Raw genomic sequence first — 19,747 nt, 5'->3', positions numbered from 1 at the left:
GTTCTCGTTGTAGTTCGTTCACATATCACTGATTTCTATTTTTATTTCTCTGTTTGCCTTAATTTCAGGTCTCGTTCTTGTAAAACGAAAAATACAGTACTTTTATTTCTAGTTCTCGTTTTCGTTATGAAAATATCACTGCCAAAGACACACCCATGACAGCCATCACGTGTCCTAACAACAGGTGAGCAACAGCACGGTGAAATGTGCAATTGTGTGTAACAGAATGATTCCTAGTAATTACACTGCATTATATTTTGAACAAAAGCTGTAGATTTTTGGTAGAGCCGATTCACGTGCATGTCACATTTTTTATGGCACACATGAATAATAAAAAAATACTCAGAAAATCAAAAAGGCAGACTGTGTGATGGAGCAGTTTCAAGGTCCACAAACCAATTACCAAGTTATTAATGCGTGATGAGTTGCACGCCCTGAGTATAAGATAAAAGACCTTCTTCTTCTTTCGGCAGCTCCCATTATTTGTATGAGAATGTGCTATATAAATAAATATTATTGTTGTTGTTAGGGGTTGCCACAGTGGATCATATTTTTCCATAAAACCTGCATTTAAACAAACTGATAATTTTTAGCTAGCCTGTATACTGAAATACCATTTTATGACAACTGGAAAGTGTATTTAGCAGACTAACCAAATGTATTTACTAGGGCTGGGAATCAAAAAAAAAAAAAAATCTTATAAATGTATATAATTAATCACAATTAATTGCATCTAACACTAAAACATAGTTAAAAAATTAATACATAAATCATGAAGTAAAAACACATTGAATTAGAAATTTAATGCAGAATCAACACAATAGAATTAAAAAAAATAATGGCATAGTTTAAATTTGAATAATGACATTAAACCTGAACGTTTAACAAAATACTACTTGAGCAAGTATACTTGAAGTCGAAGCTGAAAAGAAGTCAAAAAGAAAACAAGGTCAATGTGTTAATTATCAAATTGGCACTGCAAATGAGACACAGTTAGGTCAAAGTAAAACTTAAATGATAGAAACGACCATTTACTTTGAATGCACTGAAGATTAATTCAATTGAAAGAATAAGCATCTCTTAAATGAGCAAACATTAAAACTTGTTTAAAAGTCTGCAAATGCTATCCTCAACTGTTCATCACCATCAAAGACTTGATAATTATACTCTTCACAAGTGTTTTTTAACTGGTGTGCCATGGAAATAACGGTGTAGTGTCCCTGGCTCAAGACCGGAGAGAGACATGCTCCTCAGGGGGTTGAAACCTGTTGAAGGAGACAGGACTAACAGGAGAAGCCGACATAAAAGAAGCTCAGAGATTGCCATTACTTTAATCGCACTCAGACTCGTCTAACTCCTCTATACTGTTTTCCACGTTAGCGTTACGGCCCAGAAGCACATGGATCCTTCACTCTCACTACCCTGTGCGACTCCTGCGCTCCATCACTAATGCTAACCGAAACTGGCTCCATTCTAGCACCTTCCACACTCAAATCCATCTCTCGCGTCCCTTTAACCCTTTTCCCAGGATTTCCACCTGCACTCTGGCTTCTGACAGCACAGTGCTTAGTAGGTATCCAGCGACATGGCCCTCAGAATCTACAGCCTGATCATTACAGTATTTCGGAATGTAAAAAAAAAAAAAAAAAAATGAAAATGCCAGGCGTTTGTCTTGTTGCCAGCCCCAGATGCAACAATATTTTTTAACTCATTAAACTTTTCACATTAATCACAAAAATGAATGTGTTAACTTTCCCAGGCCTAGTATTTATGTATTCTATCGAAAGAAATACCGCAGGTCTAACATTTGTTGCAACACTACCCACTAGCATGAATTTCACAAGTCGGTCAGCTTCACATCACTAAAAACAATTTTCACATGGCTAAGTGAATGTACATAGAGTACTTACACTGCAGAAGTCTTGTCATGTGCAACAGCTTTAAAGAATTTCCTCTTCAGATTTTTTGCTTCTGTGGAATACCGTCTGTTTTTTACATAATATACAAACAAAGATCTCCTCAGCTTTTGTAGTGAAATTCACTAACTGGAGACACTTGTGGGGGACATTTGTAAGAAATGTCCTCTGCAGAACATGGCAGAACCAGAACATAATAGCATGTTGGCACACAATGTGTGGGGAGAGGCACGGACAATTAGTCAATTAAAAAATTATACTACATTTAATTTTTTGTGCCGGTTAGTTGATTATAATCCACGCATTGCAGCAGCTCTACATAATTGTTGTTCTTACTCAAAAAGTATTGAATTACGATGAGGAAAAAATCAAATGAAAACTAATGTGTGAAGTATGAAAAATAAAAACAAGCATAAATTTCCAAAAATGAATAAACATGACAACACATTCCAAGGCATTCCAGAGCACAAAATATTGTTTTATTGTAAGAATTTTACAGTGTTAATTCTAACACTTTATAGGAAAAATAGGAGCTCCCCTGAAACAAAAGGAGCCTTCTGTGTTAAAACTATCAGCAGTCTACACTCAAATTCAGGCATAGGAACTACACAGAAGCAAGATTTGTGACTGAGCTACAAAAGACATTGAAAAGAAAATAATCACAAGGACAGAACATCCCATCATTCACCATAAAAGAAGAATGAAAGAAAGAAAACAGACAGTCTGAGGTTAGATGAAAACCAGTCCTCCTTTTCTCCTCCTCCTCCTCTGGAAATGACTGATTAGTGCATACAGTAAATTAGTACTCAAAGGTGGATTTGGAAAATACATTGTTCTTGATCAGTTATAGAAGTCAGAGGTACCTTGGGAAAAATTTAATTGGAGTTTGCCAAAGGGTTCAAGTTCAGAAAACACTATTTTACCCATATGTATTGCCATTAAGGCAATCTACTTCTCTTATACACACATTTGATAACATGGAAACAGAACTGAACCTCAATAACTACAAGTTTGTATATGGTGGACTGGCAAGTTAACACTGTAGCATTATAATTCAGTCAACCCTCTTTCTTTCAGTTGAGCCCGATTTTCAAAATTAAGACCCTGATCATCTGCAGAAAAGATATACAGACCACTCACTTGCATATCCTGTTTTCACAGTGAAATGAATGGAATGAAATTAAATTCCTTGTGTCTACAGTATCATTCTGCCATTCTACCTTTACCACTACATATTAAAATGAAAATATTTATAATATTGCACTTAATGAAAATTAAAAAAAAAAAAAATCACTCAGATTCTCAAGCACTGCAGATTACAGATAGGCTGAATTTGTAAAAGGTGGCCTTCTGAAATTACAGGTTAATTACATACATATGGGATAAAAACAGTACATCTTATTTATATCCGGTTTATTCTTTAAATCTTTAATGTTGTCACAGTATAAATAACATAAATTGCCTGGAGGGAACTGACTGGGTTCTAAGGCCGTTCTTAAATTCAGTGATTAAAAAAAAACAAAACAAAAAAAGAGGAAAAAAAAAAAACCCAAAACAGCTGAATCCTTCACTCTTCAGCAAGAGCTCAGACTTTACAAAGCCCTTCTTTATTCTCTCAGATAATGTTATGGCAAAAAATTGATTTCAACATCTGACATGTCAAAAGACACAGGATCAAGCTATAAGCTTCAGCGTTCAAAAAGTACACCTATTTTGGTTAAATATAATGGACTTTGTAATATATCCAATTATTCAACATTTTACAGATTAATGACATTTATGACAGAGGAGTTACCAAGGCTCAGGGCAGCCCAGAGGTCACCTTCCAAACATGGAATACAACTCACTAACAACTATTACAGTTGAATCATTAGCATTTGTCTGGTAAATGAGAATTTCCTTATTATTTTACTTCTAACCCAGCAGAAACAAAGCAGCACTTTAATCAAGTCCATTCTTCTAACGGTCTGTAAAAAAAGTATTATAAAATCCTCTACCAGACAAACATTAATGATATTAAATAATAGTTTATACTATAATGAGCAATGCAGATCTATGATCTGTCTGAAAAGCTTTTCTCTGCCAACTGAACATGACTAAAACATGTCTGATGTTTTCCAGCATTTAATAATGCTTGAAAAGCAGTGATATTGCCTTTCATTATCATTTCTGCTTCCAGGAAGTTCAGGCCTGCCTCACTTCAGGGTTGGGTATCTTCTCTGGTTGATCCTTCCAGCTCTTGGGCCCAGTGGCTGTGTTGTTTGCTTTAAGAAAAAGGAAGAGAACATCAGCTTCCTTAAGTTGTATGAAATCAGTTCAATCAAACTTGCATAAAAACAGTAGAGTGCAATGGAGGAAATGTAGTATTTAAAAAGTACAGCCCACAGTTGACTTCACTTCTGTTTTCTACTACTGTAGTAAAGTTATCCTCCATAACAGCAGCCTAGAACTGTTACAAAAAAAAAAATCACATCATTTACATGACCATTTGTTATCATATGTTGATTTATTAAAATAATGCGTAATACTTTGTTATGATCAGTGTTGTATAGCAGCAAAGTACAAATTCTTTGTTATTGTACTTGAGTATTTTTTGAGAATTTTTCTACTTTACACTTGAGTACACAATTTTCTGTCTACTTTTACATTACTATATTTTCAAAAGGAAATGGCTACTTTTCCTCTGATATATTGTGCTGGACACATTTATCACTGCAATATTAAACCAGAAATCAGAAAGTCTATGCAAATGCACACAAAGTTTTACTGTGAATTACTGAAATTTAGACTACTCTGCTTTAGGACAATTTGTGGATAAGAATAATATGGGATGATTTTCAGAAAGGTATCTCTGCTTTATATTAGTGTTTCTCAACCACTGGATCGCAAGCTGGGAAAAAAATAGCAGCAAGTCAACCAGCTCGCTCTTGTGTCGGGGTATGCTTGTGCATTTTACCAAGGGGTACACATGCTTGCTTCAGTTTTATTTGCAATTTCTACTTGAGCTTGTTTAGTCAAGGGAGATCCTGTCCTCCACACTCTCATTTCCCAACTGGGTCAAAAACTAAAATTAAGTAGGTAAAACTGGGTTCCGGCCGTAAAGGCTAAGAAAGATTATAAAACATTGGTTATGATAATATGTTAACAACTGGGATGATTTTAGGGAATGGCCTGGATTTTTAATAGAGATGACCTTCATCCTAGCTGCAGGGGATCTTTTGGGCAGCAAAACTGCCCAGCTGCTTCTTAAAGCACCATCCAGGTTACAGCCTTTTAATCTGAAATCGCTAGCTTTCTTTTATTCCACTTATTACTGTCCTGTACATTGAATTATGAAGCAAATCCGCTGGTAACTCAAAAATAGACAGCATAATAATACAGTGGAACCTCGGGTCACGAACGTCTCGGACCACGTACAAATCGGGTTACGACCAAAAAGTTCGCCAAACTTAAGGCAGTTAAAGAATGCACCAGGCTTATTTTTAAAGAGACTGCTTCGAGCACTGTTTAAACCTTGTTGTATTTAACACTAGAATTACCAGAGCCTACGAAAAAACTCGTAAAATCTTAAATCGCTTCTTAAAACCGTTCTCACCTCTCTGCCAGCGTCTTTTGTTAATCTAAATGTGCTGCTAAAGAAAATTTGCAAGTAGCCGGCTATTCCATCTCCCCCGACCGACTTAGAACGTGCACAAACTTCTCCCAGCTCATGCCTTGATTGATTATCTGGGAGTGAAGTGGAGTTTTAGTGTGGAAATAATAGATCATTATTTGGAATACACACATTTCATGTGTGTTCCGTTTCTACAGTAATCCGTGTAAACACATTTTTAAAACAGAAACGTTTTTCATATTGTAGTAGTAAATGACAAAATGTAGGCATAAACTATATAATGTATGAAGCCTGAAGTCTAAATATCAAATTAACAGTTTCACAAAAGGTACAAATATAACAGAACAAGTATGATTTTATTCAAAAATATAACTGCAGAAAAAAAGCCACCTTAGCATGCCACGTTGACACATACTTAACACAACTGCCACGGTAGCGTAATGGTATCAGCTGCTGACTAGTAATCAAAAGGTCATGAGTTCGGTCCTGCACGATTCTCTCTTGAGAAGTAAACTGCTCTTATTCTTACTATTTTAAAATAAAAACAAACATTTGATTTCAGTGTGTAACAGTCAGTGTAATTTATGATACTTGTAAAGGTTAGGTTTTTTTTTAATTCTCTCAGTCGTGTTCAAGATCCTTCCGTACCTCTCCCCCCCAATCTGACACTGCTGTTTTCACATAAAGATGCACTGTGGCTCTGCAGCGTACTTGTGACTGCATTCTCGTACCAATGCTTGCGAACTGCACTGCCTGCGTGCACTTTTCGTGGCATTACACGTCTATTTTTTGAGCATACCCGTGTCGCTCAAACACAGGAACATATGTTGGTGTACAAGTATAACAAAACAAGTGCACTTTTATTCTACACTATAAGTGAAGAAAAAATAAAGCAAGTTACAGTAGGCGGTTCGATACGACAGCTTGTGTGGTGCAATGCTAAGAACTGCTGATTTCCGATCCGTGCTATATGGGAGAGGGGGTATCGTGAACGCGACTGAGAGAATGGAACTGAATTAAAAAAAAAAAAAGCTAACCTTTACAATTAACATTTAAGATACAATTGGGTATATTTGTTTTGTTTTTTTCAATTGGAGCAAAGACAGGTGAAGTCATTTGCTCATGGTTACAGGAAGGAGGATTTGAACCCACAACCTCTGGGTTTGAAGTCCCAGGTCCAAAGCCTTAACCACTTTTAAATAAATAACATGGTCCCAGAGCATGCAGGCTCTGAATGTGTGTGGGTCTGCACATGCCAGTGCTCACTTCAGGGTTGCTTGGCTGATCACACATTCAAGTGCAAATGACAGCAAGTCAGTAAGATGCCTCGTTCACAACTCGGAGTAGGCGGAGGATCATTCTATACCCAGTTGGGCAGTATAAAGGGAGCCTGCACAGCAGAAAGGGGAGAATTGTTTTTATATTTGTATTGATTTCAATTAGAAACAGAGAACATTCCATACAGTCAAATCAAATTTAACAAATCAAAGCAAAATCTACCCCCCGAGAAAGAGAGAGGAGCTGGCAACTGAAGCCACTCTATAAAAGGAGCAAGGAAAAATGGGTAACCTTTCCACGAAATGGAAGCTAATTCTAAAATGTTATTAGATTCTGCCATATTTTTTAAAAGTTTTGAACAGACCCTTGAAGTAAGAATTAGATTTTTTCCAATTTCAAGTAAATTACCCACTGACTTAAGAGTGGTGGGGTGGGATTCTTCTAGTTGAGCAAGATAAGTCTATGTGCTAATGCTGTACTAAAGGAAATTACAGTCTGTTTGTCCTTCTCCACTTTAAGGCCGTCTAGAAGTACACCAAACATTGTAGAACACAAAGTTATTATACACGAGTACTTAGGGATTTCAAGTGTACACTATAGTTATTTCAATATTTCTATAAACTAATATGTATAATTCACCTAGTACGTACGGAAAAGGTAAATCAATATTTTTAGAAATTAAAATGTAGATTATAAAGAGGACAGAAGTGGGAGAAAAGGAACTCTTAGATGCAGAAATATTGGTGCTGGCTCTAAGCTGTGAAAAAAATTAGAAGAACGTGGAAGATGTGGTGCGGATATACAGCAATTAACTGCAAGCAAAGGCTGGTACAATCCATTGGAACATGTCCTTAAAGATCCTCGCTTGGACTGGGTCACAAAGTTGGGGAAACTGAGTACAGATGGTGTTGCCTCTGAACCCAACTGAGGTACAAGTCCTAAACAAATACATGAACATACACAAAGTGGACAAGGCAGATGAGTGTTTGTGAGGCCACAGGCATGGAACCTTGGAAAATCAGGACAGACACAAAAAAAAAAAAGAAACAGTTTCGGACCCCATTCAAAACCAAAATACCAAAAAACAGAAAGGGCCTAAATCAAAGATTTGGGTACCCAGCAGTACATAGTAACAAACCCCTCTTGGAAATATCACAGCTTATAAATGCTTTTGTAGCCAGCTAAGAGTCTTTCAGTTCTTACTTGGGGTATTTTCACAGATTCATCCTTGCAAAAGGCTTCTAATTCTGCAAGATTCCTTGGCCTTCTTGCATGTACTGCTCTTTGGACATCTATCCACTGATTTTCAATGATGTTTAGGTTGGAGGGCCTTGGCAAAGACATCAGCTTGCATTTCTTGAGGTATTCCCTTGTAGATTTTGAGGTGCGTTGCGGATCATTTTTTTGTTGTAGGACCAATCTTCTTTTTAAATTCAACTTTTTTTTACAGATGGTGTGAAGTTTGCTTCCAGAATTTGCTGGTATTTATTTGAATATGGTATTTATTTGAATACATTCTTCCCTCTACCACTGACATGTTCCCTGTGCCACTGGCCGCAACACGAGTCCAAAACATGATTGATCATGCTTCATAGTTCGAGAGGTGTTCTTTTCCTGGAATTCAGCATTCTTTTCTTCTTTAAACATACCTTTGCACATTGTGGCCAAAAAGTTCTATTTTAAAATTAACTATCCACAGGACCTGCTTCCAAAATACATGAAGCTTGTTTTCTCCTGCTGACTCTACAATGAATGTCATATTTGTTTAGGTGTCACTGCACAGAACACTGCACCAACATTCCAGAGTCTGCTAAATCTTCCTTTTGCAGTCAAGCAGGGGTTTTTCTTTGCCTTTCTAGCACTCCAGAAAGTTTTCTTTGTCTTCCAGACCTCAACTTGACCTCTACCTTTCCTGTTAATTGCCATTTCTTAATAACATTACGAACTGTGGAAACAGCTACCTTTTGCTATTGTCTTGTATCTTTCTCCTGCTTTCTGAGCATCAATTTTATTTTTCAGAGTGCCAGGCAGCTGATTAGAGTAGCCAGTGGCTGCTGATTGTTGAGACAAGGTTTGAGGAGTCCGAAAATGTATACAGCTTTGCAATTTGCATCACTTGGGGTTTCCCAACAATGACTGTGAACAAGGCATAGCCCTAATGAGTTAATTAAGGTCTGAGACCTTGGTAAAAGTTATCTGAGACATCAAATACCTTGGGGTGCCTAAACCTTTGCATTCTGCTCCTTTCCTTTTTTCCATTGTACAATGGTACAAAACATGAATAATGCACTAATCTTGCATAAAATGCTAACAAAAGAAATGTGACATCTTTAACTTTACGCCTTTTGGTGATCAGCTCATCTTCTACTCACTTAACGACACAGTAACAGACATTTTAAGGGTGTCCTAATAATTGTATGCCACTGTATGCAATGACTCCTTCCATGGTACTTTTAACTCTAATAATGAAGGTTCTTATAATGAAATAAAGTCTGGGAATGTATCTACGTTGTTAACTAAGACATTACTATAATTGTATTGGTAAAAATATATGAACAGATGGATAACTACTTGTTTTTGAATTAAAAATCACATAATATAGTTATTTATGCAACAATATCTTGTCACTTTTTAACTCAACAGGTCTCAGCATGAAGTTACAGGAAAGAGTAGTGGAAGCTAGGTTAAGAAGTAAGGTGATGATTAGTGAGCAGCAGTATAGTTTCATGCCAAAAAAGAGCACCACAGATGCAATACTTGCTATGAGGATGTTGATGGACAAGTTTAGAGAAGGCCAGAAGGAGCTGCATTGCGTCTTTGTGGACATGGAGAAAGCATATGACAGGGTGCCTCGAGAGGAGCTGTGGTATTGTATGAGGAAGTCGGGAGTGGACAGGATATGTACAAGGGAAGTGTGACAGTGGTGAGAACTGCAGTAGGAGTGACTGATGCATTCATCGTGGAGGTGGGATTACATCAGGTATCGGCTCTACGGCCTTTCTTATTTGCAATGGTGATGGACAGGTTGACAGATGAGATTAGACAGGAGTCCCCGTGGACCATGACATTTGCTGATGACATTGTGATCTGCAGCAATAGTAGGAAGCAGGTGGAGGAGACCCAGGACAGGTGGAGATCTGTTCTAGAGAGGACAAGAATGAAGGTCAGTAGAAACAAGACAGAATACATGTGTGTAAACGAAAGTGAGCCCAGTGGAATGGTGAGGATGCAGGGACTAGAGGTGGCGAAGGTGGATGAGTTTAAATACTTGGGATCAACAGTACAGAGTAATGGGGATTGTGGAAGAGAGGTGAAAAAGAGAGTACAGGCAGGGTGGAACGGGTGGAGAAGAGTGTCAGGAGTAATTTGTGATAGACGGGTATCAGCAAGAGTGAAAGGGAAGGTCTACAGGATGGTAGTGAGACCAGCTATGTTATATGGGTTGGAGACGGTGGCACTGACTAGAAAGCAGGAGACAGAACGAAAAAAAAACACATTATCCTTCCCTATCATGCCCCTGAACTTCAACCCATCCCTACTGAACAGTCCACATTCTCTGGAGAAAGTTAACCTGATCTTGAAGTTGAACTGGCAGACTTAGCTGATAAAAACATCTGGGTGTCTAAGTTCAAAAGCCTGTCAGCTGATCCTGAAGATGTTGCCCGTCAGATGGCCACTCTCACTCAAAAGCACAGATGGAGCGATATTGATAATGTCCCCAGACCCAACAAACTTCTGTTTGAAAGACGGAATGCAATTCCTGACACATATTTAAACATGAAAAAATAATTTGCAATTGCAGTCTTGCCCATATTTGGATCAACATAATTATTAAAGCAGGTTTTCTCAAGAATGAATTATATAAAATCCAAGTATCTCTCCTGCTTAACAGATGACAGTCTGCAGTCCTGTGTGAAGATCAAAGTCACATCTTACAGCCCTAATACAGAGAAGCTCTCCAGTGAAGTTCAGCAACAGAAATCACATTAAACAGGTTGAGAATACTATCTTTTATTTAGCTATTGTTTTGCAAAAACATTTATTTTAGACCCTGAACTGATGTGGTTGTGTTTAGTTTTAGGTGCAATGATTAATTGCTGTAAGTGGCTGAGGGAAAAAAAAAAAAAAAAAACAGAGAAGAGGACATCACACTGAAATGGTCTTAAGTCATAATTATATAGCCCACAAAGCTTATTTTTTATTAGGCTGGACCTATATATTTATTTAAAAATGGGCTACTTTCTAATTTTATTAATTTTCCTCAAATATGGGAAGGACTCAAATAGGCCTGCATAGCTCTATGCTCAATTTATTTCAAAGGAGGACATTTTTTATCTCTTCATAAGAGCTGAATGCTTGATGTTATCCTTTGTCCTTTATAATAAAATGTCAAGAATTTCTGTATTGTATTTATATAATTTCATAAATACACTATAAACAATAGTTTTGTATATAGAGTAAAACTACAGGGTGGGCCATTTATAAGGATACACCTTAATAAAATGGGAATGGTTGGTGATATTAACTTCCTGTTTGTGGCACATTAGTATATGTGAGGGGGAAAACTTTTCAAGATGGGTGGTGACCATGGTGGCCATTTGGAAGTCGGCCATTTTGGATCCAACTTTTGTTTTTTCAATAGAAAGAGGGTCATGTGACACATCAAACTTATTGGGAATTTCACAAGAAAAACAATGGTGTGCTTGGTTTTAAAATAACTTTATTCTTTAATGAGTTATTTACAAGTTTCTCTTTGTTTACAGCCACTGACATGTCGCAGAGGTTAACACGTGAGGAGCGGATAGAAATTGTGTTGAAGTCTGGTGAACGCAGTAATCAGGTCATTGCAGCAGATTTCAATGCAAGACACCCTACGAGACCACCCATCTCCCATGCTACAGTTAGCAAACTGCTTGCTAAGTTTCGTGAAACTGGTTCAGTGTTGGATTTGCCAAAATGTGGACGCATGAAAACTGTCACTAATGAAGAAACATCAGTGGCTGACCTAGCTTCATTCAGCAAGAGTCCACAGCGTAGCACTCGCCGCATGTCACTGGAGAGTGGCATTAGTCGAACATCCCTTCGGCGGATATTAGCTACTCACAAATGGCACCCTTACAAACTCCAGCTACTGCAGCATCTCAACGAGGATGACCCAGATCAGCGCACTGAATTTGCAGAATGGGCAAAACAAAAATTGGAACAGGACCCTCAGTTTACGCAGAAGATTTTGTTCAGTGATGAGGCAAACTTTTATGTGAATGGTGAAGTTAACAAACAAAACCACCGCTATTGGTCTGACACTAACCCACATTGGATAGATCCCTCCAAGACTGTTGGAACAAAAAAATTGATGGTATGGTGTGGAATATGGGGTACAAAGATAGTGGGGCCATTCTTCATCAATGGAAACCTCAAGGCCACTGGATATGCGAAATTGCTACATGATGATGTGTTACCCTCTTTATGCACTGAAGCTGGCACGTTCCCCGAGTTTTTCCAGCAAGATGGTGCACCACCACATTATGGGTGTCAGGTCCGAGCATTCCTAGATGAACAGTTTCCTGGAAAGTGGATTGGTCGTCGTGGGCCAGTTGAATAGCCCCCAAGGTCTCCCGATCTGACCCCCTTAAACTTTTATCTTTGGGGTCATCTGAAGGCAATTGTCTATGCTGTGAAGATACGAGATGTGCAGCACCTGAAACAACTGATATTGGAAGCCTGTGCTAGCATTTCTCCTGCGGTGTTGCTATCAGTGTGTGAAGAGTGGGAGAAGAGGGTTGCGCTGACAATCCAACACAATGGGCAGCACTTTGAAAGCATTTTATAAGGGGTCAGAAACTTGTAAATAACTCATGAAAGAATAAAGTTACGTTAAAACCAAGCACACCATTGTTTTTCTTGTGAAATTCCCAATAAGTTTGATGTGTCACATGACCTTCTTCCTATTGAAAAAACAAAAGTTGGATCCAAAATGGCCAACTTCCAAATGGCCACCATGGTCACCACCCATCTTGAAAAGTACCCCCCCCATATACTAATGTGCCACAAACAGGAATATCACCAACCATTCCCATTTTATTAAGGTGTATACATATAAATGGCCCACCCTGTATATACAAAATTATATACTGTAAACTGTTATCTTTAAGGGTCAGAAACGTTTTGCGGCTCCAGAAGATTTTTACTTCTTAGGAGAGGTGGGCAAATATATGGCTCTTTTGATAGCAGACCCCTGATCTAAACATTAGTTTAACTGAATCAGCACACAACTTAGGCCTTATCTTTGACAACAGTATGTTTTTACAACACAAATTACAACACAATCTAAAAACCTTTTTTGGGCTTAACAGTGGAGAAGGACAAATTGTAATTGCCTTTACTACACTATTGGAATGTAAACTTATCGTGCTCAAATGGTAGAATCCTAACTCACCTATTCTAAGTCAGTAGGTAACTGATGTTATATAATACTAGCAGACCACGTGCGCTTTGCTGCAGTCGCTGTAGTTGGAATAATTATGTATCTACATGCGACTTATTGAGCTTCTTTTTAACAACATTTTTGGTTTGTCCTCCTGGAGCCAAAATATATAAATTTTGTCTATGACTAATTTGTGAACATGCTACATAAAAAATAGAAACGGGAAAAATGGCAAACACTAAGTAGAAACACTAAAGGAAAAAATACTATTCAGTTAAGTACTGCATCTAGTAAACAGTAAATCAGTAAAGGAGAGAGGACTAAACACTAAGGAAAAAGAACGGCAAGACCGCGTCAGCTGCGGAGCTCAGCTCACAGCGAAATAAAGTAAATGAAATAAGGTGAATGGGAGGGTAGATGACGTGACTCACCCACCCCGCCTTAACTCTCCATCCCTCCACAAACACACAAACACAGTCTCTTGGATCCCAACTCTCCTTTATATAAATCAGTAAAGAAGAGTTGACTAAATGCTAAGGAAAAAGAACGGTAAGACCACATCAGCTGTGGAGCTCAGCTCGGAGTGAAATGAAGTGAATAAAATGAGGTGAATGGGAGGGGAGATGATCACGTGACTCCCCCACCCACCTTAACTCTCAATCCCTCCACAAACACTGTCTGTCGGATCCCAACTCTCCTTTATATAAATCAGTAAAGGAGAGAGAACTAAATACTAAGGAAAAGGAAGACCGCGTCAGCTGCGGAGTGAAATGAAGTGAATGAAATGACGTGAATGGGAGGGGAGATGATCATGTGACTCCACCACCCGCCTTATCTCTCCATCTCTCCACAAACACAGCCTCTCGGATCCCAACTCTCCTTTATATGTATAGATTTGAAACTGGAAATAAATCAATTTCACACACAGGGGATCTATACAAAACTTTTTCAAAACCTGGCAAAATCTAATCAATAAAATATTTGAATAAGCATTTAAATTGTGGAAGCAGGTTCTCTCCCATCTTTAACTCTATTTATCTTTATTAATGTATTAATTTATCTATTTACTTATTTTTACTAGCTTAAAGTTTTACTTGGATGGCCTAGCTCGCTTTATCAGGGATGGGGTTTGATTTGTTGCAAACCTTTTTTTTTTATAAAACTTAAGTTATTTGTATGGAATATTATTTGATTTTAATAAAATCAATTAAAATAAGAAAAAGGATGAGAAATTAATTGATCCATTTATTTCAAGTAGAACTTACTAATGCATGTGTTATCCACAACCTGTACAAACCACTCTATATACACCTTTCAATTAATTCAAAATGCTGCTGGAAGAATAATTACAAAGTTCATCTATATAAGTCCAGTTCTTAAGTCTTTCAAAATACTCATTCTGACAAAGTTTTAGATGACATAGACTCTGCTTACCTGGCTGAACTTGCTACATACAAACAAGAGCATACATTAACATCTACTACTAAGTAGGACAGACTGACATTACCACTTTGCTTTGAAACACAAGTCTTTTTTTTGGTTGGTCTCGTCCGATGCGAGAGATGGACATCTGAAGTGGAGCTCTGCTAGCAGCGGTGTTATTTTTCATATTATTTGCTTATTATCCTGAGATATCCTGTATTTATTCAATCCGAGAGGGACTGCTACAGTATATGTAAGCACATATAAACATGGCCAACAAGATGGGGAGTTCGAAAGAATCGAAAACTAAAGCTACACCCAAGCTACGATCAGCAAGCCCCAGTTCAAGATACGGCCTTTCAGAGACAGACCTGGATCAGATGGGCGAAAGCACAGACTCCTCGGGACCACGGTCCGCTACATCGTCGCCGTCTGAGAGCGAAAAGGGGAGCGAAGGTGCGATCGTGAGTGCAGATTTGGATAGCTCGCCGATCGGAGAAGATCACATGAAACTGGAAATGGCCTTGAAGTCCACGGCTTCAATTACGCGAGCCGGGGACACCAGCTACAGCAAAGTCTGCTGCTTCATCTACGGTACAAGAAAGCACAATTGAACTGTCTGAACTGAAGGTGTTGCTTGCTGAGCTCGCGCAAGATATAAAGAAAAGCGAGAAGGCTAATGAGAAAGCAAGGGCAAAGGCAAGCGAAAAAATGAGACAAGATGTGAGACAGGAATTGAAACAGGCAAATGAATGGCTGCGACAGGAATTCCAACAGGCAAATGAAACGCTGCGTCAAGAGGTGCAACTTGAGCTTCGACAAGTGCTGGGTAAAATTGAAGAACGCATTCAGGAAAACTCGGTTAAACTCAGCACGCTTACTGATCAATTGGAGGATCTCAAGGAGACATTCACGAATCGGATTGATATGGCTGAAAATGTTGCTGCCAGTGCCAAGGAAAAAGCAGTAAATGTCAGCTCTCCGAATGCAAAAAACTCGGAGAAAAACTTGGAGACAGACTGGCTGCTCTGGAAGATGGGAGTAGAAGGTATAATGTCAGAATTGAAGGTCTGCCTGAGAATCGAGAAAGTTCAAAACCTGTGAAATTCGCAGCTGAACTTTTTTCTAAAATAATCGGGGACAACGTTAAAGCAGAATCTGAGATAGCAGCGGCTTACCGCCTATGCGGATCAAACACCGTTAGACCACGACCGAGATCTTTTATAGTTCGTTATGAACGATTATCATTTAAGCTAGAGGTGATGGCACTCCTCAGAAACAAGGAAGATATTATATATGAAAATAACCACATTCGTATCTTCCCTGACTTCTCTCCAGCAACATCTACCAAACACGCAGCCTTCTATAACATTAAACAGAGGTTACGGCAAGCCAGTGTCAAATACAGCCTCCTGTATCCCGCAAAACTGAAAGTGGAATGGCAGAGTCAATTCTATGTCTTCGCTAGCAAGGAAGAAGCAGAAAAGGAATTAAGAAAGCTGATCCGCGGCCGTGTCCTTGAGCGGCGGTTCAAGGCCCCTGGGCTGACTGTCCACAAACAGGCTTATAGGGAACACAAGAGGGCGTATACAGAAGCTCTGAAGGTTGCATGGCCCAAGTTCTATTCCATCATCATCAGCAACAGTTCCAGGAACCCCAAAAAACTTTTTTCAACTATAAATCACCTTCTCAAACCTCCTTCACCTGCCCACTCTGAGGCCACCGATGAGAGATGCAATATGCATATAAATTTCTTCAAACAAAAAGTTGATAACATCCGCTTACACCTCTCCACCACGGATATCCTGCCCTCTCCACCACGGATATCCTGCCTCCCCCACACCCCCCACCCACACATCTTGGTTCACATCTTACCTGACCGGCAGAACTGAGCACGTCGCCCTGGGCAGCGCAAAATCTCATACCAACAACATCACTTGTGGTGTCCCACTGGGCTCTGTGCTAGGCCCCATCCTTTTTACCATCTACATGCTCCCCCTTGGAAATGTCATTAGCAGACATGGTTTATCTTTTCACTGTTATGCTGATGACACTCAGCTTTACCTCAGGACTACCCCCACCTCCTCTACTCCTCTGCCAATATCTACATTGACTACCTGCCTGGAGGAGATAGAGGAGTGGATGAGGCTCAATTTTCTTCAGCTAAACAGATCCAAAACAGAAGCCATCTTAGTTGGCACATCACACCATCTCCGCTCTTCTACCATCACCAGTATCACTTTCGCTGGCCAAAACATTCCCCTTTCCACATCTGTCACCAATCTGGGTGTTAAAATGGACCCTCAACTCACCTTTGACACCCACATCAAACACCTCTGTAAGTCTTCCTTCTACCACCTCAAGAATATTGCTAAACTCCGACCAACTCTCACCCTGGAAGATGCAAAGAACCTCGTCCATGCCTTTGTCTTCTCCAGGTTGGATTACTGTAATGCGCTCCTCATCGGGATTCCTAGCAAGAGTATTCAGAGACTCCAGTATATTCAGAATTGCGCTGCCAGGATCCTGATGAGGGTGCAAAAGCATGACCATATCACCCCAATCCTGAAAACCCTTCACTGGCTCCCTGTTCCACTCAGAATTGAGTTCAAGGTTGTCCTCCTCACCCATCAGTGCATCTATGGACATGCCCCCCTTTACTTACAGGAACTCCTTACCCCTCATACCTCCTCACGCACTCTCCGCTCTGTACACACTAACACTCTCCAAGTTCCTAGAACCAAGCTTCGCAGTATGGGTGATAGGGCTTTTTCATCTGTGGCGCCGAGACTGTGGAACGCCCTCCCTGATTACCTGAGAGCCACACAGTCGACTGATGTTTTTAAACGGAATCTAAAACTCATCTTTTTAGAAAGATATTTTGTTAAAGTATACATAGATTTTCTTGTTTTATTATTTTTGTTTTTACTCTGTAGCACTTTGAGATTTCTAAAATATGAAGTGCAATATAAATAACATTTATTATTATTATTATTATTATTATATTATTGATCCCGGGACTATTCTGATACATAATAGTGAGTCATGGCAGTTAATGATAAAACAAGGATTAATAATCTTTTGTCTGATCTACTCGTTTTAAAATATGGATTTTTATCAGCATATATTCTAATATATTCTCATTATTACTTAGTATTACTAGGGCGTTATCTGTTTATGTTTTATTGTGCTTAATTATTCTTTTTCCTCCCTTTTATTTTTCTTTTCTAATTATTTCATCTCTACCCTAAACGAGACTGTTCAATATCATACCCTTGGTTTACTGTTATTGCTATTACTGCATTAAGACTTGTTATGCTTATTCTGGACACATTTTTAACACCATCCCCCGGGTTTATTATCTGGGTGTATCATCTTAATGCACTAAAATTGCTGAAGACTATATATATATTTTAAGTGCAAAACTATTTTTTTTATTTTTTATTGATATCTCTATCTTAACCCTAAAGCACCGTTGCATTGGGGCTTGTTTTGCTTTGGACGTGCTCTGTCTCTGGGTATGTCAGAGGACAGGGACTGTGTGAAGTGGGTTTTAGCCTCACTTGGGAGGCAAAAAGGGAGGGTGGGGGTTAAGGGGAGAGAAAGAGAGCAGGCCTGATCTATACCTAATCTATCCTCTCAATCTTTATAATTATAATAAGACTATAAAATGACATCAAAAACTCAGAATCAGTGTCTCCATGATGGGACAGTTAACTTCGTAAGCTGGAATGTTAAAGGCCTGAATCACGAATTAAAGAGAAAGAAAGTACTCTCTCACCTAACAGGTCTAAATGCTAAAATAGTATTTTTACAGGAAACCCACTTACTAAGCAAGGATCAGTTCCGGCTGCAAAAAGACTGGACTGGCCAAATGTTCCATTCTAGTTTTACGAAGAAAACTAGAGGTGTGGGAATTCTCATACATAGAACAGTACCATTTGTAGCATCAGATGTAGTATTGGATCCTGAAGGGAGATATGTAATGGTCATGGGAGACTTATCTAACTGTAAAATGATTTTGATAAATGTTTATGCACCTAATGTTGATGATAAGGAATTTATACAAAATTTATTTGCATCCATTCCCAATCTGAACACTCATAAAGTTATAATGGCTGGGGACTTTAATTGTGTTCTAAATCCACTTTTAGATAGGACTTCCTCCACAGGGGAATGGCATCTAACACTGCAAAGATAATTACAAAGTTTATAACTGATCACAACTTATCAGACCCCTGGAGGTTTTTAAACCCAAATTCAAGAACATATTCTTTCTACTCACCAGTACATCATTGCTACTCAAGGATTGATTACTTCTTTATAGACAATAACTTCTTGCCTAAGATTAAATCTTGCAAATACGATGCTATTGTTATTTCTGACCATGCACCTATGATCTTGGAGCTAAAATTACTAAGCCCCATACACTCACCCGCAGATGGCCCTCAACCCGCTTCTATTAGCTGATGAGAATTGTACTGAATTTATATCCAAACAAATCAAATTCTTTCTAGAGACAAATACATCCCTGAGATCTCTGCAGGAATACTCTGGGAAACTCTTAAGGCCTTCTTAAGAGGACAGATTATCTCATATCTTTCCCACAGAAATAAATCCGAGGCCAAGAAAGTAGCAGAGATAAAAGCGAAATTACTAAAATAGATGAAGAACGCCAGACTACCAAGCGAGACTCTACATAGGAGAAGGCAGGCTCTACATTCGGAATTAAACCTCTTGACAACTAATCTACAAATCCAGACATCATTATTATGAACATGGGGAGAAACCTAATAAGCTTTTAGCTCAACAAATTCACAAGCAAGAAGTGCAATGCAATCTCGTAATCACTAACACGAACGGAGATAAAAATCGAACACAAAAATATAATGCACACTTTCAGAGACTACTATAAATCCCTATATACCACTGAGTTTAAAGAAGACAATACACAATCTAATGCATTTCTGGATACATTACAGACACCACAAATAGACGCTTAGTGTGGAGGAACTTGATAAACCTCTGGCGTTATCAGAATTACTAGATGCTATAAAGTCACTCCAAGGCGGGAAAGCAGCAGGCCCTGATGGC

At 38.7% G+C, this 19,747-nt stretch overlaps 1 protein-coding gene across 5 annotated transcripts in view; it reads right to left on the bottom strand.

Moving 5' to 3' along the window:
• Positions 1 to 3,192: 3,192 nt before the first annotated feature.
• sec16a (SEC16 homolog A, endoplasmic reticulum export factor) overlaps positions 3,193 to 19,747 on the bottom strand; it is a 219,458-nt gene continuing 202,903 nt past the window's right edge. For all 5 annotated transcript variants that reach the window (XM_039763857.1, XM_039763859.1, XM_039763860.1 and 2 more), the window contains one exon: positions 3,193 to 4,180. In XM_039763857.1, the coding sequence (XP_039619791.1) occupies positions 4,112 to 4,180 (69 nt within the window). In that variant the 3' untranslated portion in view covers positions 3,193 to 4,111. The remainder of the gene's footprint in view (positions 4,181 to 19,747) is intronic.

The sequence above is a fragment of the Polypterus senegalus genome, chromosome 9 (genome assembly GCF_016835505.1).
Source record: "Polypterus senegalus isolate Bchr_013 chromosome 9, ASM1683550v1, whole genome shotgun sequence".
Lineage (NCBI taxonomy): Eukaryota > Metazoa > Chordata > Cladistia > Polypteriformes > Polypteridae > Polypterus > Polypterus senegalus.
Note: the sequence above shows the minus strand (reverse complement) of the source record. Positions and strands in the feature narration are given on the sequence as shown.